This window comes from Oncorhynchus tshawytscha, linkage group LG13 (assembly GCF_018296145.1).
Source record: "Oncorhynchus tshawytscha isolate Ot180627B linkage group LG13, Otsh_v2.0, whole genome shotgun sequence".
In the NCBI taxonomy this organism is placed as follows: domain Eukaryota; kingdom Metazoa; phylum Chordata; class Actinopteri; order Salmoniformes; family Salmonidae; genus Oncorhynchus; species Oncorhynchus tshawytscha.
The window spans coordinates 48,258,219-48,282,607 of record NC_056441.1 but is presented as its reverse complement, the minus strand read 5'-3'; the positions used below and the strand labels follow the sequence as shown (position 1 = coordinate 48,282,607).

General features: G+C 42.8%; 1 protein-coding gene across 2 annotated transcripts in view; it reads left to right on the top strand.

The window, feature by feature from the left end:
• The window catches only part of sik2b (salt-inducible kinase 2b), a 63,479-nt gene that overhangs the window by 21,078 nt on the left and 18,012 nt on the right, over positions 1-24,389 (top strand). For both annotated transcript variants that reach the window (XM_024442063.2, XM_042295822.1), the window contains exons 4-6: positions 11,451-11,612; positions 19,360-19,484; positions 20,320-20,443. In XM_024442063.2, the coding sequence (XP_024297831.2) occupies positions 11,451-11,612; positions 19,360-19,484; positions 20,320-20,443 (411 nt within the window). The remainder of the gene's footprint in view (positions 1-11,450; positions 11,613-19,359; positions 19,485-20,319; positions 20,444-24,389) is intronic.

Here is a 24,389-nt window from a genome sequence, read left to right as displayed (position 1 = left end):
CTAAGTTAGCTTTTCTACAGTACATGGATGTCACAGACAGGCCTTCTTCCCAACGCAAGCCATTTCCCAATGGTTATGTAAAGTGATTTTGAGTTGTTTTGCATGATGTTTGACACATCGTTGTACTGTAGGCAGTGCAGAGCTGTGTATAGTGATCCTCTTGTTCTGTGTGATTGAGGGTGTGCACATGGTGAGTGGGTTGGTTAACCTTTGCCCCATTAAAAAGTGGAAGACAAACATTTGGGATTTTACTACTGGACTGCAGCAGTTATTGATATGAAAAAGCGAGAGGTATACTAGCTGTGAAGAATTAATAAGAAAGTGGTCATGAAAGGGGGGAAAAACCAGAAGAAATAACCTAATTCGGTTCTGTAAGTCCTATCTTGATGCACCATTGCGGTAGGAGGCGCATGTTCTATCACCAACAGACGCGCCAGGCTCTCTGGTCTGCTCCAATATAAACCAGCACTGCTGCCACCAGCCATCTTGGTTAGATAAGCAGCATTTTCTGGTTCTCGCATTTTTTATACAGTTGAAGTAAGAGGTTTATACACCTTAGCCAAATACATTTACTATGGTTTTTACAATTCCTGACATTTAATCCTAGTAAGAAATTGACTAAGGTCAGTTAGTCACCACTTTATTTTAAGAATGTGAAATGTCAGAATAATAGTAGAGAATTATATATTTTTATTTCTTTCATCACATTCCCAGTGGGTCAGAAGTTTACATACACTCAATTAGTATTTGCTAGCATTGCCTTTTAATTGTTTCACTTGGGTCAAATGTTTTGGGTAGCCTTCCACAAGCTTCCCATAATAAGTTGGGTGAATTTTGGCCCATCCCTCCTGACAGAGCTGGTGTAACGGAGTCAGGTTTGTTAGGCCTCCTTGCTCGCACACGCTTTTTCAGTTTTCTATAGGATTGAGGTCAGGGCTTTGTGATGGCCACTCCAATACCTTGACTTTGTTGTCCTTAAGCCATGTTTCCACAGCTTTGGAAGTATGTTTGGGGTCATTGTCCATTTGGAAGACCCATTTGATTTGCGACCAAGCTTTAACTTCCTGACTGATGTCTTGAGATTGAGATTTTGCATTTCTCCAAAAAGTACGATCTTGGTCCCCATGTGCAGTTGCAAACTATAGTCTGGCTTTTTTTATGGCGGTTTTGGAGCAGTGGCTTCTTCCTTGCTGAGCGGCCTTTCAGGTCATTGTGATACAGTGAAATAATCTGTCTGTAAACAATTGTTGGAAAAAGTAGATGTCCTAACCGACATGCCAAAACTATAGTTTGTTAACAAGAAATGTGGTTGAAAATGAGTTTTAATGACTCCAACCTAAGTGTATGTAATCTTCTGACTTCAACTGTATTTTTTTGTATAGAGGGAGCAAAGAGAGTGCTTGCTTGACACGTGAATGATGACATTTCTTTACCGGGAACAAAATGAAGAGACAAGGCCCGCCGCAACGTTGTCTGCCTTATCCATGCCCATTGACGATGCACAGAGTGCGGTTCCTCATCAATCAACACACAACCCCACAATGACAAAGCAAAAACTTGTATCAAATGTTTGCAAATGTATTAAAAATTAACTGCAGTATCACATTTACATAAGTGTTCAGACCATTTACTCAGTACCTTGTTGAAGCACCTCCGCCAGCAATTACAGCCTCGAGTCTTCTTGGGTATGACGCTACAACCTTGGCACACCTTATATAGACAGGTGTGTCGGTTTGTGTGTGTGCCTTTCTAAATCATGTCCAATCCAATTGAATTTACCACAGGTAGACTCCAATCAAGTTGTAGAAACATCTCAAGGATGATCAATGGAAACAGGATGCACCTGAGGTCAATTTTGAGTCTCATAGCAAAGGGTCTGAATGTGAATAAGTTATTTATTTTTCTAAATTTGAAAAAATACTAAAACCTTTTTTCACTTTGTCATCGTGGGGTACTGTGTGTAAATTGCTGAGGTGTATTTATTTCATCCATTTTAGAATAAGGCTGTAACGTAACAAAGTGAAAAAAGTCAAGAGGTCTGAATACTTTCCGTAGGCACTGTATATCTTGATTACATAAGTATTCAACCCCCTGAGTCAATACATGTTAGAATCACCTTTGGCAGTGATTACAGCTGTGAGTCTTTCTGGCTAAGTCTCTAAGAGCTTTGCACACCTGGATTTTACAATATTTGCACATTATTCTTTTGAAAATTATTCAAGCTCTGTCAAGTCTTGCCATAGATTTGCAAGCAAATTTAAGTCCAAACTGTAGCTAGGCCACTCGGGAACGTTCAATGTGGTCTTGGTAAGCAACTCCAGTGTATATTTGGCCTTGTGTTTTAGGTTTGTCCTGCTGAAAGGTGAATTTGTCTCCTAGTGTCTGTTGGAAAGCAGACTGAACCATGTTTTCCTCAATGATTTTGCCTGTGCTTAACTGTATTTTTATCCTACAATACTCCATAGTCCTTGCCAATGACGAGCATACCCATAACATGATGCAGCCGGCACCCTGCTTGAAAATATTAAGTGGTACTCAGTGACACTGTGTTGGATTTGCCCCAAAGGTAACTCTTTGTATTCCAGACATGAAGCTAACTTTTTTTTGTTGCAGTTTTGCTTTAGTGCCTTATTGGAAACAGGATGCATGTTTTGGAATATTTTTATTCTGTACAGGCTTCCTTCTTTTCACTTATTTAGGTTATTGTTGTGAAGTAACTACAATGTTGTTGAGACATCCTCAGTTTTCTCCTGTCACAGCCATTAAACTCAGTTTCAAACATTGGCCTCATTGTGAAATATCTGTGCAGTTTCCTTCCTCTCTGGCAATTGAGTTAGAAAAGACGCCTGTGTCTTTGTAGTGACTGGGTGTATTGATACACCGTCCAAAGTGTAAGTAATAATTTCACCCTACTCCAAGGGATATTCAATGTCTGCTTTTTATTTTTACCCATCTACCAATATGTGCCACCCTTGTGAGGCATTGGAAAACTTCCTTGGTCTTTGTAGTTGAATCTGTGTTTGAAATGCACTGCTCTACTGAGGGACCTTACAGATAATTGTATACGTATGCTACAGAGATTAGGTTGTCATTCAAAAATCCTGTTAATTAACCTCTACGGGATCGGTGTCCTCCCCACGGTTGAGCTAACATGCGCTAATGTGATTAGCATGATGCTGTAAGTAACAAGAAAATGTCCATGTCTTATATGGGCGGAAAGCTTCAATTCTTGCTAATCTAACTGCACTGTACAATTTTACAGTAGCTATTACAGTGGGGAAAAAATGCTATTGTTTGAGGAGAGTACACAACAACAACTGGTTTGATACATTCACCTCTGAAGGTAAATAATGTACTTACATTGAGTAATCTTGCTCTGATTTGTCATCCTGAGGGTCCCAGAGATCAAATGTAGCATAGTTTTGTTTGATAAAATCTGTTCTACAGTTTGAACCCCTGCTGTGTCTGCCCCCCACCCCCACACATATGTGATTATTACCATATCATTTGTGTATGTTCTCTATAGTTATGTACTTGAAAATATATCAATTGACCAGACTTTGAACAGTAATGCAATGGTTCATTGGATCAGTAAAACTTTGCACATATACACTGCAATCTAAATTACATCTAGACTCCTAAGTGATATAATGGCATTTCTCTTGCATTTCAAAGCTGATGGAACAGGTTATATTTTACCAGATCTAATGTGTTCTCCTACATTAATTTCACATTTCCACTAACGTCAGTGTTGAAAAAAAGGGTCCGATCCTCTACACTTTTATTGCATGCAAACGTATTATTTGACTTGTTTAGCAAATTTGTACTCCTGAACATATCTAGGCTTGCCATAACAAAGGTGTTAAATACATTTCAGATTTTAATGTAATTAATTTGTAACAATTTCTAAAAACAATTCCATTATGGGTGGGGTGTGTGTGTGTGTAGGCCAGTGACCCAACATCTCAATATAATACCTTTTTAAATTTAGGCTGTAACTCAACAAAATGTGGAATAAATCCAGTAGTGTGAATACTTTCTGAAGACACTATGTTTTTCATGTTCCATTTTTTTTAATTTTCTTACACACACTCTCACGTCTAAGGGTGTGTGATTTTGCCAAGTCAGAGTAATGCATGTATACAGAGGTTCAGGAGGAGGGAAATGTAGCAAATCAAACAGTTGATGCCTTTTGGATGGTCATCGTGTGTGTGTGTGTGCACAAAGCAGCGATACTGCACTAAATAAACAGACTGTGTGTTCGACACTGCGTCTCCCCGTGCCTGGGTTATGCCAGGGCCAAGCTCAGAGCTGACACTGGTGTTGATTCTAACAACAGCCATCTTGTTTTCACCATGACTGATAATGAAGGGTACAGAGTAGGGCGAGTGAATGGGACAAAGACGACTGCATTGATTCCGGGGCCGCATCCCAAATGACACCCTATTCCCTTTTTAGTGCGCTTCTTTTGACCAGGGCCCTTAATATGTGCACTACATAGGGAAATAGGGTGCCATTTGGGACTCTTTCCGGGGCCGTATTGGCTTCTGTGGCACTTGGAAGACTTGTCTTGCAATCAGCCTATTATGATAGAAATAGACTGGACTTGATTGTGCGCTCAGTACATTGGGTAACCTCATTTCAAAGAATCCTTAGATTGCTTCGCAGATCATGTCTAGGTATTACAGAACCATTTTGTCCCCACTTATTGTGCTGTAAGTCCTGATTGCGCGGTGTAATATGGTTAGGTAATGCATCAACATCATCACTGATATTGACAGACACGCAGCAAGCAGCACAATAGCTGACGTAAGTAAACAGGATTATAATGTTCTGTTTTCTTCCACTATAAACAGACATCCCTTCCACTTAACATCAATCTAAAGAGCCACCAAGCTACATTTGTACAACTTGACTGAGTAGCTGGCTGTCAAGTAGCTTCGTTTAAAGCCACAGTTCTTTACCCAATCACCAGAAAGCACTTCACCCATCTACCCCTACCCCTTTCAACAGCCCTGCACCCCCCCCCCCCAGCAACTTGCCCAAGCCTCCCCAAATAAAGGTGAAATAAAAAAATACATGTAAAAGAAATCGCTGTTTAGAAGTCCTATTTATAAGCCTACTGCTCTCGGTCCGTGTCCATCCAGCTTTGTCCTAGACTCTGAGTGTCAACTAGCTAGTTGTCTGGGAGCAGATCTAGTCTGTCCATCCCATAGAATTACTAGAATAGACATTCCTATACAAGCCAATGACTTAAACTGTTTCAATAGGTCTATTTCTACGATCCATCCCAGCCCTATGGAGTTTGAGTCTGGCAGGGTAGTGGGTGCCGGACACAGTGAAAGCAGCCATTCCAACCTGTCTGCTGGCTAGTGAGCCTCACCCACCCACCCAGCCAGCCCTGCAGGAGTGGAACAAACCTGGAGAAATTGGGTCAACCACAAATAATGAGAAGGAGCGCCGGAACAGAACCTCCAGGCAGAGGAGAGGGGGGAGAGAAGAAGGGGATGTCCATTTGAATTTGGAAAGGGGGTGAAAAAATGTAGGCCATGCATATTAACTGCCAGAGAGTGGGTGGGTGGGTTTTTATTGACTAGGCCTGAACACATCTGTCTTCTTGATAGAGTGCACCGGCGAGATTAATTTTGCCTGTCAACTTCTTTTGTCTGCTGCAATAGTTGGGTCTATAATGTTTTTTCTTCTGTTACTCAGTAGGTATCTGTTTTTTTTCTGAGCTGAAAAGGCTTGGCTACACTGTCGACTCACCTAGCTGACACTAGTATCATCTCTTTGCTGGCTGATTTGACCTGGGGCATGCTCTATAAGTGTTGGATTGTGTAGCCTATGGGTACGTCTTTACTTCAGCACTAAGTTTCAGGAAAATACATTTGGAGCTGAGACGTTGAAGGCAGGAGAGCGTCGTTATTGCCCTTGTTCGGTGGCCAGGCTCTGCTTGGTTGTCTGGATGCTGGCCAGCACAGAAATTTACGGACGCCGGGTCCTGCTCTCGCTCGGCTCTCCAATCTCTTCTAAACCTGAGCAGCTGTTAAAAGATTACACATCTCCCCAACAGACCTGGAACTCGGTGCTCTTCTGAGCTTTTTCCTCATTGTTTTTAACACCCTGTCCTAGATCTGTGATTCATCATTCACCCCCCCCCTCTCTTTTTCCCAAAATGCAACACTTCTTTGAATGAGTACACCTGACTGTGCTGCCATGTTGTCGGTCCTCCTCCTTGCCCCTTCTGACGTTCAAGCAGTGCATTACTCATACATCTACTGGTGTGATGAATGTGCTTTTTTTTGTGTCATTGGCCCTTCGCGGAAGCACTCTGGAGTGAACCAAACGCTGTTGCGAAAGGAACAGATGAGGCTAACAGTGAAGCTGAAGGTCTGGCTTGCCAGGGCTGGTTTACCTTCTAGCTGGTACAGTGCCTATAGAAAGTCTACGCCCCCTTTAACTTTTTTTCACATTTTGTTGCATTACAAATAGGGATTAAAATGATTTTTTTTTGTTAACGATCTACCCAAATACTCTGTCAAAGTGGAAGAATTAATTAAGATTAATAGAAAAAAAAAACACAAATACCTTGATTAGATAAGTATTCCCCCCTGAGTCAATACATGTTAGAAACACCTTTTGGCAGTGATTACAGATGTGAGTCTTCTTGGGTAAGTCTCATAAGAGCTTTGCAGACCTATATTATGCAATATTTGCCTGTTATTATGTTAAAAATTCTTCAAGCTATGTCAAGGTGTTGGAGATCAAGTCATGCCATAGATTTTCAAGAAGATTCAAGTCAAAACTGTAACTTGGCCACTCAGGAACATTCACTGTCTTCTTGGTAAGTCACTCCAGTGTAGATTTGGATTTGTGTTGTAGGTTATTATCCTGCTGAAAGGTGAATTCCTCTCCCAGTGTCTGGTATAAAGCAGACTGAAGCAGGTTTTTCTCTAGGATTTTGCCTGTGCTTAGCTCCATCCCATTTATTTTCATGCCAATGTCAGGCATACACATACAATGCTGCAGCATGTTGGAAAATAAGGGGGCTGAGTGTTGTTTTGGATTTGCCCCAAACATAAGGCTTTGCATTTAGGCTTTGCAATATTACTTTAGTGACTTGTGCCATGCATGTTTTGGAATATTTGTATTCTGTATGTGTGTATTTTCTGTATAGGCTTCCTTCTTTTCACTCTGTCATTTAGGTTAATGTGTAGTCACTACAATGTTGTTGATCCATCCTCAGTTTTCTCCCATCACAGCCATTGAACTCTATAGCTGTTTAAAATCACCAATGGCCTCATGGTGACACCTAAGCAGTTTCCTTCCAGTCCTGCAGCTCAGTTCAGAAGGACGACTGTATGTTTTATGTGTCTGGGTCTTTTAGTACATCAGCCACAGCATAATTATTAACTTTCAAAAATCATGTCAACCTCTGTGTTGTGTTTCTCGTAATGTCTATTTCAACGCAATAGAAATAGTATGTAGCACAGTGAACAACACTTCTATTGTCCAATGTCATGGTGTCAGCTAATTCCAGCCAGACAGGTATCCAGGATCCAAAGTCCAAACTTTCTCTAGTGAGGGATTGGTCAGGTACAATAGAGCAAGAGGCCGCTGTAGGCCTACTACTCGGTGTATGCAGAGAGGTTTATCGCATAGCTGTGTTGTGTAGCTGCAGCAGCCCTAGCCCACCCAGTCTCTGTATTCAGAGCACCTCGCCACATTCCCATGCCAAGTGCGTTTTTCATTTTTTTTTTATTAGTGACACGCCACAAAGAGAGGCCTCAGTCAAGAGGGGTAACAATATGAAATGTGACACCCTCTCTAATCAGTGTAATGTTTTTCTCATTTCCTCTGAGGTTAACCATTTATCAGAAACACTGTCTGTCTATAATGTCACAGTTTCCTGGAACTTTAGCCGTGTTCCCATCTGCATGATGATCTCTATGTATATGAGTGAATTATAATTCAGTTTAATGCTTGCTATTGCCCTTGCTCCATCTGTCATTTTTTATCAAGCCCTCTTGTTTAAGCACAGGATGGTCAACGGTGTTGTTGTGAGGAACATCGACCCCCCCCCCACCCACCCACTAAATTACTTGAAATGACTCGGACTCTAAAAACCCGAACTCTGGTTGGGCACCTGAATTTCTTCAACGTAATTTTGCCCTACTGTAGAGGGATATGGGTGCTCATTCCTCTCCGTCTCCTTCCCTCCATGCTATGTGAGGGTGTGAAGTACAAGCCTGCATGCATGGTTGCCTGCTGGTTGGAGGTGTGAAGAGGCCGCCATGAAACGTGTTCCCCAGAGGCTGTTGATGAGGCTGGATGAGAAACGATGAATTAGGAAGTATTAATTCTCTCCCCCATTATATCTGTTCATGGGCCTGCAGGATTTGAAGGTTGTAATTGGCGTAACGAGTTTGATTTGACATTTGCGGATGGTTACAAATTATTTTTAAATGCCACATGCACTGAATACAACAGGTGTAGATCTTACCGTGAAATGCTTATTTGCACCATTTGATGAACTGTTCAGCAGTCTTGTGGTTTGGGGGTAGACGCTGTTAAGAAGCCTTTTGGTCCCAGACTTTGTGCTCTGTTACCTCTTGGATAGGGAATTCAGTGTGGATTATGCAGCGACAATAATTTCTGGAGTTGCTGTGTGCGCTCACATAGACTATTAGCATCATTGAATACTGATTAAAGAAATATAAACAGAATCGAGCCATGATGGGTCCATGATCGTTAGAGATGGACAGGGGGAGTTTTTTATATATAAAAAAAAATTACATGTAGACTATTCTAGTTGTCAACCAAAACAAGATAAGCCAAGTCCAAAATAGATTCAAATGTAAGCATTTGTCTCAAGGAAAGGGTGCGTGGCCCAAATAGTTTCCTCCTGTTTGTCCCTCAGAGAGGCAGCGTAAACGTCAGGACAGAAGAGTGTGATACAGCTCTTTGCGCAACATTGCAGCAGCCAGGGACGTTGGAGTTAGGTAACTCCCTCCCCCTCTTATGAGCAATTTTTATATATTTATATACACACACACAGTTGAAGTCAGGAAGTTTACATAAACTTAAATTGGAGTCATTAAAACTTGTTTTTCAACCACCCCACACATTTCTTGTTAGCAAACTATAGTTCTTGCAAGTTGGTTAGGACATCTATTTTGCATGTCACAAGTAATTTTTCCAACAATTCTGTCCAACAGACCGATTATTTCACTTATAATTCATTGTATCGCAATTCCAGTGGGTCAGAAGTTTACATACACTAAGTTGACTGTGCCAGCTTGGAAAATTCCAGAAAATGACATCATAGCTTTTGAAGCTTCTGATAGGCTAATTGACATAATTTGAGTCAATTGGATGTGTACTTGTGGATGTATTTCAAGGCCTACCTTCAGACTGCTTGACATCATGGTAAAATCAAAAGAAATCAGCCAAGATCTCAGAAAATTGTAGACCTCCACAAGTCTGGTTCATCCTTAGGAGCAATTTCCAAATGCCTGAAGGTACCACGTTCGTCTGTACAAACAATAGTACGCAAGTATAAATACCATGGGACCACGCAGCCGTCATACCGCTCAGGAAGAAGATGCGTTCGGTCTCCTAGAGATGAATGTACTTTGTTGCAAAAAGTGCAAATCAATCCCGGAACAACAGCAAAAGGACCTTGTGAAGATGCTGGAGGAAACCGGTACAAAAGTATCTATATCCACAGTAAAACGAGTCCTATATCGACATAACCTGAAAGGCCGCTCAGCAAGGAAGAAGCCATTTCTCCAAAACTGCCATAAAAAAATCCAGACTACGGTTTGCAACTGCACATGGGGACAAAGATCCTACTTTTCTGAGAAATGTCCTCTGGTCTGATGAAACAAAAATAGAACTGTTTGCCATAATGACCATCGTTATGTTTGGAGGAAAAGGGGGAGGCTTGCAACCCGAAGAACACCATCCCAACAGTGAAGCATGGGGGTGGCTGCATCATGTTGTGGGGGTGCTTTGCTGCAGGAGGGACTGGTGGACTTCACAAAATAGATGGCATCATGAGGCAGGAAAATTATGTGGATATTTTGAAGCAACTTCTCAAGACATCAGTCAGGAAGTTAAAGCTTGGTCGCAAATGGGTCTTCCAAATGGACAATGACCCCAAGCATACTTCCAAAGTTATGGCAAAATGGCTTAAGGACAACAAAGTCAAGGTATTGGAGTGGCCATCACAAAGCCCTGACCTCAATCCTATAGACAATTTGTGGGCAGAACTGAAAAAGCATGTGCGAGCAAGGAGGACTACAAACACGACCAGCTCTGTCAGTAGGAATGGGCCAAAATTCACCCAACTTATTGTGGGAGCTTGTGGAAGGCTACCCTAACCGTTTGACCCAAGTTAAACAATGTAAAGGCAATGCTACCAAATACTAATTGAATGTATGTAAACTTCTGACCCACTGGGAATGTGATGAAAGAAATAAAAGCTGAAATATATCATTCTCTACTATTATTCTGACATTTCACATTCTTAAAATAAAGTGGTGATCCTAACTGACCTAAGACAGGGAATTTTTACTATGATTAAATTTCAGGAATTATAAAATAAAATTAAAAAAATACTGCGTTGCAAATGTATTTGGCTAAGGTGTATGTAAACTTCCGACTTCGTATGTGTATATGTGTATATATGTGTGTGTGTGTGTGTATATATTAGTGATGCCTCCAGCACTGAGATTCAGTGCTTTAGACCGCTGCGCCACTCAGGAGCCCTTTATTTCCTCATGCACAAACAGGCCAGTTCTGAGTAACCTACCTCCTAGTTGGCTGATGAGGAAATAAATTGGTCAATCTCTTCATTTTGAATGTTTTCTGTGTGTTAAAGTAGGCATAGGCTATAATGTGTTTGTTACTACCCAGCGGAGCAGTGTCTGTGTTAGTTAGGCCTGTTAGGGCTGGGTCTGTGGGCTTGGCTGGCTGAGGGCCCGGGGGCTGACCCAGCACTCCTGGGTGTGGTGACTGACCGCATGATTATATCCATGTGGGGGGATGTTTACTCTGCTTCATCAACCCGATCACAGGCCAGGCTCCTGATTGTGGCTCATCACTGTCCTATCCTCTGTCGGCTGTCTGGCTGGGAGAAGGGTGGTTACTGTAAGAGTAGTTGAGCGAGCTGAGGTATTCCATGCCTCTGTGATTGTACTCTACAATCATGGATTTGGCTAAACAAACCCAAATTGAATTGTACTAGCCTATTACTGTTCAGGCATGAGCAGAGTGGTGATTCTATTAGTTACACTGATGGATTTGGTCTAATATGTAGTCTAGCAAGCCTTAGCTAGGAAGAAGACTTTGAGAACACAAGTCTACATGTTTGAGGCCTTTGCATCCTAGCCACCCCTGATTTGAATGTAAGACAGCTGAACTTATGACCCTCTCCCCCTCTCTAGACTACCTGGCCAAACACGGGAGACTGAGCGAGCTGGAAGCGCGGCGCAAGTTCTGGCAGATCCTGTCAGCGGTGGAGTACTGCCACAACCGCAACATAGTCCACCGAGACCTGAAGGCTGAGAACCTGCTGCTGGACGGACACATGAACATCAAGATAGCAGGTAGGCGGTCGGTGCATTAAAGCCAGAAGTTTTGTCTGTTTTTTCCTGATCCAATTACCTGTGGCGTTTTTGACAAAGTTACCTGAATTTTGCAACCCTACTCTTAGTGTTTCAGGGTAACCTAAGAATAATCTTGGAATTGCCAGCGGTATGGACTGTGTGAGAGTTTCACAAAGTCATGAAGAACCTATAAATCGACATAGGCCTAGAAAGTGTAAACCAAGTCTTTTATATTGCAGTGAGAACAACTTCACAACTTGTTTTGATCAGAACATTGCTGTTGGATTACATGGCCAGGAGCAATGACCTCAGCGACGGTTCAGTTCTGAAATGTCTAACGACCAGAGCAGGCCATTTGCACTGTGTTGAGAGGTAACCAAAGTCCCCCAGCTAGATGAGGGAAGCGGGAGCTGAAGCTAGGCCGTACTGCACAGAGCCCTGGGCTGCTGTTGCATTATCAGGAAGATGGCATTTTGAGCGGGCCAGTGAAAAATGTCATCGAGCATCTGGGAGAGTGCCGGGTGAGAAGGAATGTTCTGAGTTTCAGACACGGTGATACGATGTGCGCATGCCCACAGAGTCCCCCTGTTCCTGCTCCAGGGGTGTTCGATCTAGGCTAGTCCGGACAGTGACTGATGGAGAGAGAGACGTGGCCCGGGGCTTCCTAAGAAGCCTGTTTTCCCTTCCTTGGCCGTGTTCATTAGGGCAGGAATGGAAATAGTTTCCAAACATTTTTCAGCTGAAAATGAAAATGAGTCCCTGTAGTCCCTCGGTTTTAGTCAGTTTTGTTCTGTTTGATGTCTAATGAACACAAACCAGTTTGTCTCTCTGGATGTAAGAGAAGATGATCAGTTGTTGTGAGTGGTGGCGGGTGGTTGCTGTTATTACCAAAGGCAATATCGCCACCACAATAACTCCGATCCAATTGTTGGGGAAGGTACTTATTTTGAGAAACTGACCAATGAAACGACATTAACCTAGGATTACAAATACATCAGGCAGGCACACAAGAACATTGGTACATCCTGTGCTTTGCTTGGCTTAGATGAGGAAGTTTGTTGTTTTGTTCGAGTCTCTCTGGATTTAAAAGAGACTCACTGCACAGAGAAACAGATAAATATTCCCCCAGTGATATTTAACCCCTGTTTTACCTCACCGAAGGACATTGTGTGGTTCATGTTTTATCCTCAAATAAGAGGATTTACTGCCACATTAGTCCCCCTTTCTAAAGGTCTCCTTTTGTATACCCAGAACTGCCCTGGTGGTCAATCGCTCAGAAGCTCTGTGGTGCTGTGGTGGTTGATGGTCAGTCAAGGAAAGGTCACCCAAGTGCCAGGCAGCGGGGGGTGTTGCCTTTGTTTCCACTTCAAAGAGTGTGTGTGTGTGTGTGTGTGTGTGTGTGTAAGCGAGCTCAGCACATTCTAAGAAGCAGCCAGATCATGCACTTATCAGGAAGCCTCTTAAATGGATTGGTTCTGCTGCTGCAGAAAACATTTGATCACAGGGGTACACTGCTCGCCCCCCCCACCCATAGTATGTCTTGTTTTAAGGCCAAGCTGAAAGGCCACCCTCTACACAGAATAACATGTTCATGGTGCAGGTGTTATATCATCATTCAGCCACCCCCTCATTCATCCTCCCCAGTGGTGGAAGTCATTTGATATGGCCAAAATGTATGCTTTTGTACATCAGACAGGATAATACTCAACCACACACACATTTCCCCAGCTGTATCAATCTCCATAGTAAGCTGAGCTCTCTATGCACTTGTATCAACTTGCGCAAGGACACATCGCATTATCCCTCATTATAAACACACAAACACTGTTGGCTACTAGCTAGCGTTGACCCCCCCCATATTTGGAACAGGAAGTAGTCTAGATAGTGTCTACATCCCATATTACACTTTATTCTGAATTTAGTGCACTACTTTTGACCAGAGCCCTGCTCACACAGAGTGATCGGGGCTGGGCGCGGCGTTGAACAGCCCACCGTCCACACATAGCGAGCCCCTGGCCTGTTGGGAACATTGTCGTCAGCCAGCCGCGCTGCTCAGTATGCAGCCCGCAAAGTGGGTCAGCTCCTCTGATAAACCCTCACTCCTTCCTTAGACTGCCTTGCCGTGACTCTCACCGTCATATCATTATCTCGCCTAGTCTATTTTTACATTTTTTATTTAACTAAGCAAGTCAGTTAAGAACAAATTTTTACTTACAATGACGGTCTCGGGCAGAACGACAGACTTTTCGGTTACTGGTCCAACGCTCTAACCACTAGGCTACCTGCCGCCCCAAAATCTACAACTTACTTATAGGCTTGAGGTGTAGGATTGACCACTTCTTTTGTCTCTAGTTCAAATGTAGGCTAAAGCCAAGGCTAAATCTAGACGTACGTATACCATGCCTTTGCCTCTCATTGTCACATTTTGACCTTGATGCAATTGCATTGCTAGAGCCAATTTGTCATGTGAGGTATAAAAACAAAGGGGGGAGAAGCATATTTCAGATTACTATCATTCAGTAAACCCAGATTCACAGTACTAGACTATAATCCAGACGTGCATGGGATGGATTTGTGTACATTTTAGATGACGGTTATAAGAAACCTTGTGTTTTTAGATAGGCTGGTCAATGGCAATGCTGCCCTGCTGCTGTTAAGTGTGTGCTGTGCAGTCTGGTAAACATCACACAGTGTTTCCTTTAGCTGGCAATTGCCCGCTTTTGCCTTTATGAAAAGGCTATTTAAATAAATCTGTTCCCGGCCAAAATGACTGGGAGAAAAATGCTTTTTATTAATTTATGAAAATACCAGTTGATATAAATACATTTGACCGTCATGCTTTTCGGTCTATAGGGTAATTTGCATAATTTAGAGGAATTAAATTGCCCTGTTTATTTCCGTTAGTCATAATGTAGGCCTATCTTATTTATCCAGCACAACTATCAGACGCGCACAGCATACAGAGCCAATTTTGAGTGGGATTTCTGCTGCAGCTCCCAGTTGATTGCTTCTGGAGTAAAACACGTGCTTTTATAAGCCAATTCATTGCGCAGCCATTCTAAAGGCATGTTGTTAACAGTTTTGGTGCACAATTAAAATTCTACGTTTTATTTCTCAACTGTTCATTGAAGCACACCTCCCATTAAAGTGCAGGCAACAGGCAATCATATCAGCGTGTCACCTACCACTTTACAATGTGAGCTGGAGGCAGTATGCACTTTGAAATGATATGTAATTGTTTGAAAGCTGAAAGTTTTATTTCATGTTATGAGGCATGTCTTACCTTGCTTCAAAGTCGCCTATAGGCAAAATACGACCATGGACTTGAAGGTAATTATTTTATAAAGACTTCATAGACTGTGCATGAGTTTCAAGGTTGGGGAAGATTACAATTTATTCTACTGTTCTGTGTGCCAGTTCTTATTTTATATGTGCATTTTCATGCAACTGTTCCATTTCAATGATAAAGTATTTTTTTAAATAGCTTTCTGTGAGGAATTATAGTTTTAATATATTGTCATTTGCAATGGATGTTAAAAAAAACTTTCCTACATTACCGAGCAGCAGGCCAGGTAGTCGTACCTGCGTGCTCAGGCTCCCTAAAACATTATCAGGACAGAGAAACGGGGGGTGTTCATCTTAAGATGAATGCACTAAGCTGCTCTGGATAACACTGTCTGCTAAGTGACTAAAATCTCAAATGAGTACAGGAGGAGACTAAGCACGCACCCCTGAGTGGCCCGTGTTGACGGTCAACATGGCGGATGTGTTGTTGTCTACCCTCACCACTTGGGGGCGGCCTGTCAAGAATTCCAGGATCCAGTTGCAGTGGGAGGTGTTCAATTCCAGTATCCTGAGCTTAGTGATGAGCTTGTAGGACACTATCATGTTGAATGCTGAGCTATAGGGAGCCCTCCCTTTGGCAAATCTGACCACGACTCAATCTTGCTCCTACCGTCCTCAAACAGGATGTACCCGTGACTAGAACCATTCAATGCTGGTCTGACCACGCTTCAAAATGGTTTTGATCACATGGACTGGGAAATCTTCCAGGCAGCCTCAAAGAATAACATTGATCTATACATACGCTGGCTCTGTGAGTGAGTTTATAAGGAAGTGCATTGGAGATGTTGTGACCATTAAAACCGACCCTAACCAAAAACCTTTGGATGGCGGCATTCGCACGAAACTGAAAGTGTGAACCACTGTATTTAACCATGGAAAGAGGACTGGGAATATGGCCAAATATAAACAGTGTAGTTATTCCATCCGTAAGGCAATCAACCAAGCAAAATGTCGGTATAGGGACAAAGTGGAGTCGCAATTAAACGGCTCAGACACGAGAAGTATGTGGTAGGGTCTACAGGAAATCACGGACTACAAAAAGAAAACCAGCCACGTCACAGAAACCGTGGTACTGCTTCCAGACAAACTAACCTTCTTTGCCCGCTTTGAGGAATTACAGTGCCACCGACGCGGCCCGCAAACAGTCAAGGAGAGGTCCTTCTCCATGGCTGATGTAAGTAAGACATTTAAGCGTGTTAACCATCACAAGGCTGCTGGCACAGACAGCATCCCTAGCTGCGTCCTCAGCATGCTCAGACAAGCTGGCTGGTATGTTTACGGACATATTCAATCGCTCCCTATCCTAGTCTGCTGTCCCCACATGCTTCAAGATGGCCACCATTGTTCCTGTACCCAAGAAGGCAAAGATAACTGAACTAAATGACTACCGCCCTGTAGCACTCACTTCTGTCATCATGAAGTGCTTTGAGAGACTAGTCAAGGATCATATCACCTCCACCTTACCTGCCACCCTAACCCCACTTCAGTTTGCATACCACACCAACAGGTCCACATACGATGCAATCACCATCACACTGCCCTATCCCAAGAGGAATACCTATTTAAGAATGCTGTTCATTGACTACAGCTCAGCATTCAACACCATAGTGCCCTCCAAGCTCATTATCAAGCTGGAGGCCCTGCGTCTCAACCCTGCCCTGTGCAATTGAGTCCTGGACTTTCTGACGAGCCGCCCCCTGGTGGTGAAGGTAAGAAACAACATCTCCACTTCGCTGACCCTCAACACTGGGGCCCCACAAGGGTGCGTTGTGAGGGCACTCGAAGTGTGGTATCAGGAAAACGACCTCTCACTCAACAAAACAAAGGAGATTATCGTAGACTTCAGGAAACAGCAGAGGGAGCACCCCCAATCCACATCGAAGGGACAGCAGTGGAGAAGGTAGAACGTTTTAAGTTCCTCTGTGTACACATCACAGACAAACTGAAATGGTCCACCCACACAGACAGTGTGGCGAAGAAGGCGCAACAGCGCCTCTTCAATCTCAGGAGGCTGAAGAAATTTGGCTTGTCACCTAAATCCCTGACAAACTTTTACAGATGTACAATCGAGAGCATCCTGTCGGGCTGTATCACCGCCTGGTATGGCAACTGCACTGCCCTCAACCGCAAGGCTCTCCAGAGGGTGGTGCAGTCTGCACAACGCATCACCGGGAGCAAACTACCTGCCAGGACACCTACAGCACCCAATGTCACAGGAAGGCCAAAAAGAGAATCAATAACAACAACCACCCGAGCCACTGTCACCCCGCTACCATCCAGAAGGCGAGGTCAGTACAGGTGCATCAAAGCTGGGACCGAGAGACTGAAAAACAGCTATCTCAAAGCCATCAGACTGATTAACAGCTATCACTAACTCAGAGAGGCTGCTGCCTACATAAACTCACTAGTCACTTTAAACATTGCCACGTTAATAATGTTTACATATCTTACATTACTCATCTCGTATGTATATACTGTATTTTATACCATCTATTGCATCTTGCCTATGCCACTCACCCATATATTTGTGTGCATATTCTTATTCTATCCCTTTAGATTTGTTTGTATTAGGTAGTTGTTGGGGATTATTAGATTACTTGTTAGACAGTACTGAACTGTCGGAACTATTTTGAAATGCACAAGCATTTCCTGGTAATTTCCTGGTTTCCAGTGTCCTGGTAATTCTTCTGACCCTGCAGCCTTGTGAATGTTAACCTGTTTAATGGTTTAGCTCACATCGGCTACGGAGAACAATGTCACACACTCGTCCGGGAACAGCTGGTGCTCTCATGCATGGTTCAGTGTTGCTTGCCTCAAAGTGAACATAGAAGGAATTTAGTTTGTCTGGTATGCTCACATCACTGGACAGCTCGCTGCTGAGTTTCTCTTTGTAATCCGTAATAGTTGCAATTCCTGCCACATCCAACAAGCGTCAAAGCCGGCATAGCAGGATTTGATCTTAGTCCTGTTTTGACATTTTTACTCTTTGATGGCTCGTCGGAAGTCTTAGCGGGATTGATGTGGTAAACTACTCAATGTTATCGTTTGAATCACGGGAACATATTCCTGTCTGTACTAGCGAAACAGTCCTGTAGCTTAGCATCCACTTCATCGGAACCCTTCCATATTGATTGTGTCAATGGGACTTCCTGTTCGTGTTAGTCAAATGTTAGTCTGAAGTACTGCCTATGGGCTTCCCAATGGGCCCTGGTCAAAAGTAGTGCCCTAGAAATGGAATAGATTGGCGTTTAGGATGCAGACAGGGACACTGCTACGGGTTGATCTTGGACATTGGATCTCACGGGGTCGACAATCACTCAGGGAGGGGTGAGCGCATCATTTGGCCGGAGCAATGAAGAGACTAAATCAATTTGAAAAGCTGTTGAACACTGCTTTGTGCCACGAGGTACAACACTACCTGCCCCCATTACGTAAGCCAGAATATTAATATTTGTATTTGTTGCAACGCATCTTCTTCCCTTGGCTTTATATAGCTATATAGCTAGTTATTCATCTGATAAATGTTAGTTGTTTACAACAGGGTCCTTTAACACCGTCGGGCTCCACAGATAACGGTCTCTCCATTCTCATACTCGAGGGCAACGACACTGAAATGTATTCAAATAGAATCTTAAACATAAGGAACAGACACGCGAGGGAGTGAGACAGATAGAGAATGAAAGGGGGGTGGGGGCAATTTGCAAAAGTAAAAGCGAGCAGCTTCATACTGGTAAAAGATTTGGCAACACGTTGTTGGAAGTTGAATTTTAATGGAAGGCAGACTTTTTTTTCGAGTTATGATTAAGATCAAGTTGTAAGTTTGTCTCTCGTTCTCTCTTCCTTCCTTGGAACAATCAGAACAGTCATTCTATGAGCTAAAGTCAGTCTCCTGGGAGATGACCTCATGAAGGCTCAGTGCATTACATATTGCGCATTACATATCGCATTGGCAAAAAAAAGCAACGTCAGGTTGTTCTACAGTGCGTCCTAAAGAACACCCTATTCTCTAAATAGTGTGCACTACTTTTGACCAGAGTAGTGCACACTATATTTTGACCGCATGCACACACACATTTGTTTGTTCTAATCTGGAGCTAGCTTTAAAGCTACCCCTGTGCTATAGGTAGTCAGTGACTCAGCCACCTTCTGATCCTCTGACCCGTCTGCTTTTTCTCCCTCTACCTCGCTCTCTTTCTCCCCGAGTAGTCACTGTTCTGTCTGCATCTCCCTCTGTTCCGAGCCGTTCCCTTCCATCCTTCCCTCACCTCTTACCACCCGTTGCTCAATTACTCAGCCAGCCAAATGTGCCCAGGCAGAACCCTCCATACTATCTATGGTCAGAAGAACTCAAGGTGAAGGTGTGTAATAATGAAGTTAACCATGTCATTCTCCCCTTTGTTAGATTTTGGCTTCGGGAACTTCTTCCAGCCCGGAGAGCCCCTGGCCACGTGGTGCGGCAGCCCACCCTATGCAGCTCCGGAGGTGTTCGAGGGACAACAGTATGAGGGCCCCCAGCTGGACATCTGGGTAAGACAATGCTCTTGTGTGCATCCTAAATGGCCTCCCTATTCCCTCAATAGTGCCCTATTGGCCTTGTTCCCAAGTAGTGCACTATATAAGGAATGGGCTGTCCATTTTGGGGACACAACTGCTCTGCGATGAGTCACAAATACTGCTACTAGTACCTCGGTATTACACACCGAGTGTCACAGAACTGACTGTACATTGTCTTTGAAACTGGACCTACTCTAATCATGGGCATTAGAAGCAATAGTGAGGCCAACCAATGTGCTTCCGATCAGATTAAACAAAGAGAAAACTGGGGCAAAGTTCTGCGTCCCAAATGGTACCCTACTCCCCCACATATTGCACTACCTTTGACCAGAGCCCTATCAAAAGCAGTGCACTGTATAGGGATTAAGTTGCCATTTGGGATGCAGCCAAAGTGCTCAACTGAGAGGCGAGATTTTTTTTAAAGATACTGGACATGATTGCGTTGGGGGATCTGATTGTGAATCAACAACCCTAGTCTGCTGATCAATTGTTTGCTTTCCCTCTAAGCCTTGCAGTGATAAGTTTATGATAATTACATCTTGCCATAAACCAAATAGCCCTACCTACCCTCTTTTTCAAAGGTGCCCTGAAAACATCATGTGCGAGCATAAGATTTCCCAACCTCTTTTTATAGCCCTCCCTGTTTTACGGCATATTGAACTCGCCCTCGCATACATCTAGGTGCCTTTGTACATGATTGATCTAGTTATGTGAGTGATTTTTTTTCTCCACTGCAGCCCCTGACCTAGTGTGTCTGTCTGTCTGTCTGTCTGCGTGCATGCCTGCGTGGTTGGCTGTCTCAATGTAGAGTATGGGGGTGGTGCTGTACGTGCTGGTGTGTGGCGCCCTGCCCTTCGATGGCCCCACCCTGCCCGTGCTCCGACAGCGCGTCTTGGAGGGTCGCTTCCGCATCCCCTACTTCATGACAGAAGGTGAGACTCAATAACATAGTGCTTACACCCCAAAAAAGCCTGAAGTAACACCAATGCTCCTATGGAAAAACACCATCCGAAGCCAAACAGCAGTCTGTGTTGTTGTTAGAAAGGTTTTTGTTTGTTGGTGAATACCAGTAGAGGACATTAAATGTGCAATACGGGATATGAAAAACAACAAAATGGTCACTCCACCGCTTGTTTTGGTAAACTGCTGAGGGATGGGGCTGTAGAATTTTAATCTCCTTGAATCAATGGCGACATAGTTCATTTAATAGTCCCCAAAAATGTATATACCAATCCCGGATTACCCCTTTAACTGGCTGCTTGGAGCTCTTCAGAATCCACTCTGTTGTGTCTCACCACTGCACATGGGTCTAGCATGTAAGGAATACATTGACCACTTTTGACATGAGGCTCAACTGCATTGCATAAATACCTGTTCGAAACACCTGTCCAAAATGGAACCCATCTACTACTAGGGCAGGAAATTGCCAGGGACATCACAATACGATATACAGTGCCTTGCGAAAGTATTCGGCCCCCTTGAACTTTGCGACCTTTTGCCACATTTCAGGCTTCAAACATAAAGATATAAAACTGTATTTTTTTGTGAAGAATCAACAACAAGTGGGACACAATCATGAAGTGGAACGACATTTATTGGATATTTCAAACTTTTTTAACAAATCAAAAACTGATAAATTGGGCGTGCAAAATTATTCAGCCCCTTTACTTTCAGTGCAGCAAACTCTCTCCAGAAGTTCAGTGAGGATCTCTGAATGATCCAATGTTGACCTAAATGACTAATGATGATAAATACAATCCACCTGTGTGTAATCAAGTCTCCGTATAAATGCACCTGCACTGTGATAGTCTCAGAGGTCTGTTAAAAGCGCAGAGAGCATCATGAAGAACAAGGAACACACCAGGCAGGTCCGAGATACTGTTGTGAAGAAGTTTAAAGCCGGATTTGGATACAAAAAGATTTCCCAAGCTTTAAACATCCCAAGGAGCACTGTGCAAGCGGTAATATTGAAATGGAAGGAGTATCAGACCACTGCAAATCTACCAAGACCTGGCCGTCCCTCTAAACTTTCAGCTCATACAAGGAGAAGACTGATCAGAGATGCAGCCAAGAGGCCCATGATCACTCTGGATGAACTGCAGAGATCTACAGCTGAGGTGGGAGACTCTGTCCATAGGACAACAATCAGTCGTATATTGCACAAATCTGGCCTTTATGGAAGAGTGGCAAGAAGAAAGCCATTTCTTAAAGATATCCATAAAAAGTGTTGTTTAAAGTTTGCCACAAGCCACCTGGGAGACACACCAAACATGTGGAAGAAGGTGCTCTGGTCAGATGAAACCAAAATTGAACTTTTTGGCAACAATGCAAAACATTATGTTTGGCGTAAAAGCAACACAGCTCATCACCCTGAACACACCATCCCCACTGTCAAACATGGTGGTGGCAGCATCATGGTTTGGGCCTGCTTTTCTTCAGCAGGGACAGGGAAGATGGTTAAAATTGATGGGAAGATGGATGGAGCCAAATACAGGACCATACTGGAAGAAAACCTGATGGAGTCTGCAAAAGACCTGAGACTGGGATGGAGATTTGTCTTCCAACAAGACAATGATCCAAAACATAAAGCAAAATCTACAATGGAATGGTTCAAAAATAAACATATCCAGGTGTTAGAATGGCCAAGTAAAAGTCCTGACCTGAATCCTATCGAGAATCTGTGGAAAGAACTGAAAACTGCTGTTCACAAATGCTCTCCATCCAACCTCACTGAGCTCGAGCTGTTTTGCAAGGAGGAATGGGAAAAAATGTCAGTCTCTCGATGTGCAAAACTGATAGAGACATACCCCAAGCGACTTACAGCTGTAATCGCAGCAAAAGGTGGCGCTACAAAGTATTAACTTAAGGGGGCTGAATAATTTTGCACGCCCAATTTTTCACTTTTTAATTTGTTACATTTTTTTGAAATATCCAATAAATGTCGTTCCACTTCATGATTGTGTCTCACTTGTTGTTGATTCTTCACAAAAAAATACAGTTTTATATCTTTATGTTTAAAGCCTGAAATGTGGCAAAAGGTCGCAAAGTTCAAGGGGGCCGAATACTTTCGCAAGGCACTGTATATATATATTTTTTGTATTAGATTTATTTTTTAGGCGGTAGATCAGCTTTACTATTGCAGATAGATTGTTGCTTCCATCAATGTAATTGGCTGCATCATTTCCAATCCCCCATATATTATTTTTGTAAATATATACAGTTGAAGTCGGAAGTTTACATACACTTGGAGTCATTAAAGCTTGTTTTTCAACTACTCCACAAATGTCTTGTTAACCTCTCATGCTAGGGGGCAGTATTTTTACGTCCGGATGAAAAGCGTGCACAAAGTAAACTGCCTGCTACTCAGGCCCAGAAGCTAGGATATGCATATATTAGTCGATTTGGATAGAAAACACTCGGAAGTTTCTAAAACTGTTTGAATGATGTTTGTGCGTATAACAGAAATGATTTGCCAGGCGAAACCCCGAGGACAAACCATCCAGGAAAAAAAAACGTTTTGAGGTCACTCTCTTTTCAACGGTTTTCATTGGGAATCTAGAATTCTAAGGCAGTTGCTTGCAGTTCCTTTCGCTTCCACTTGATGTCAACAGACTTTAGAAATCGGTTGATGTTTTTCTTTTGAGTAATGAAGAAGTAAGGCTGTCCAGAACGAGGGTCAAGTGAAGTGTACTGTTTGATAGAGGCACGCGGCCTAAAAGCTCGCTACACTTTGTTTTCCTCCGGTATTGAACACAGTTATCCCGTCTTAAATTTGTATTGATTATTTACGTTAAAAAATACCTAAAGTTGTATTAGGAAAGTTGTTTGAAATGTTTGTACAAAGATTACAGGTAATTTATGAGATATTTTGTAGTCATGTGGTGCGAGTTGGAACCGGTGTTTTTTTGGATCAAACGCACCAAATAAATGGGCATTTTGGATATATAACGACGGAATTAATGGGAAAAAAGGACCGTTTGTGATGTTTATGGGACATATTGGAGTGCCAACAGAAGAAGCTCGTCAAAGGTAAGGCATGAATTATATCTTTATTTCTGAGTTTCGTGTCGTTCCTGGCGGGTTGAATTATGATTGTCTGTCTTTGTTTGATGGGGTGCTATCCTCAGATAATAGCATGGTTTGCTTTTGCCGTAAAGCCTTTTTGAAATCTGACACAGCGGCTGGATTAACAAGAAGTGTATCTTTAACAAACTACAGTGTTGGCACGTTGGTTAGGACATCTACTTTGTGCATGACACATCATTTTCCCAACAATTGTTTACAGACAGATTATTTCACTTATAATTCACTGTATCACAATTCCGGGGGGTCAGAAGTTTACGTACACAAAGTTGACTGTGCCTTTAACTTCTTGAGTATAGGGGGCAGGATTTTTGGTTTTTGGCTAAAAACGTACCCATTTGAAACTGCCTATTTCTCAGGCCCAGAAACAAGAATATGCATATACTTGTCACATTAGGATAGAAAACACTCTAAAGTTTCCAAAACTATCAAAATATTGTCTGTGAGTATAACAGAACTGATATTGCAGGTGAAAACCTGAGGAAAATCAAACCAGAAAGTACTGTTTTTCCTGAAAGCTCTCTGTTCCATTGGATGCCTTGCCTCCATTTTAAAGGGATATCAACCAGATTCCTTTTCCTATGGCTTCCTCAAGGTGTCAATAGTCTTTAGACATAGTTTCAGGCTTTTATTTTGAAAAATGAGCGAGAAAGATAACATCGCGTCAGTGGATAGCTGGGTGTTCGCGTTTTGCTTGCGCAACAGAGTGGGGCAGCCATTGTCTCTCTCTCTCCTATTGAAAAAGCGACAGTCCCGTTTGATATATAATGGATTATATATTTTAAAAACAACCTG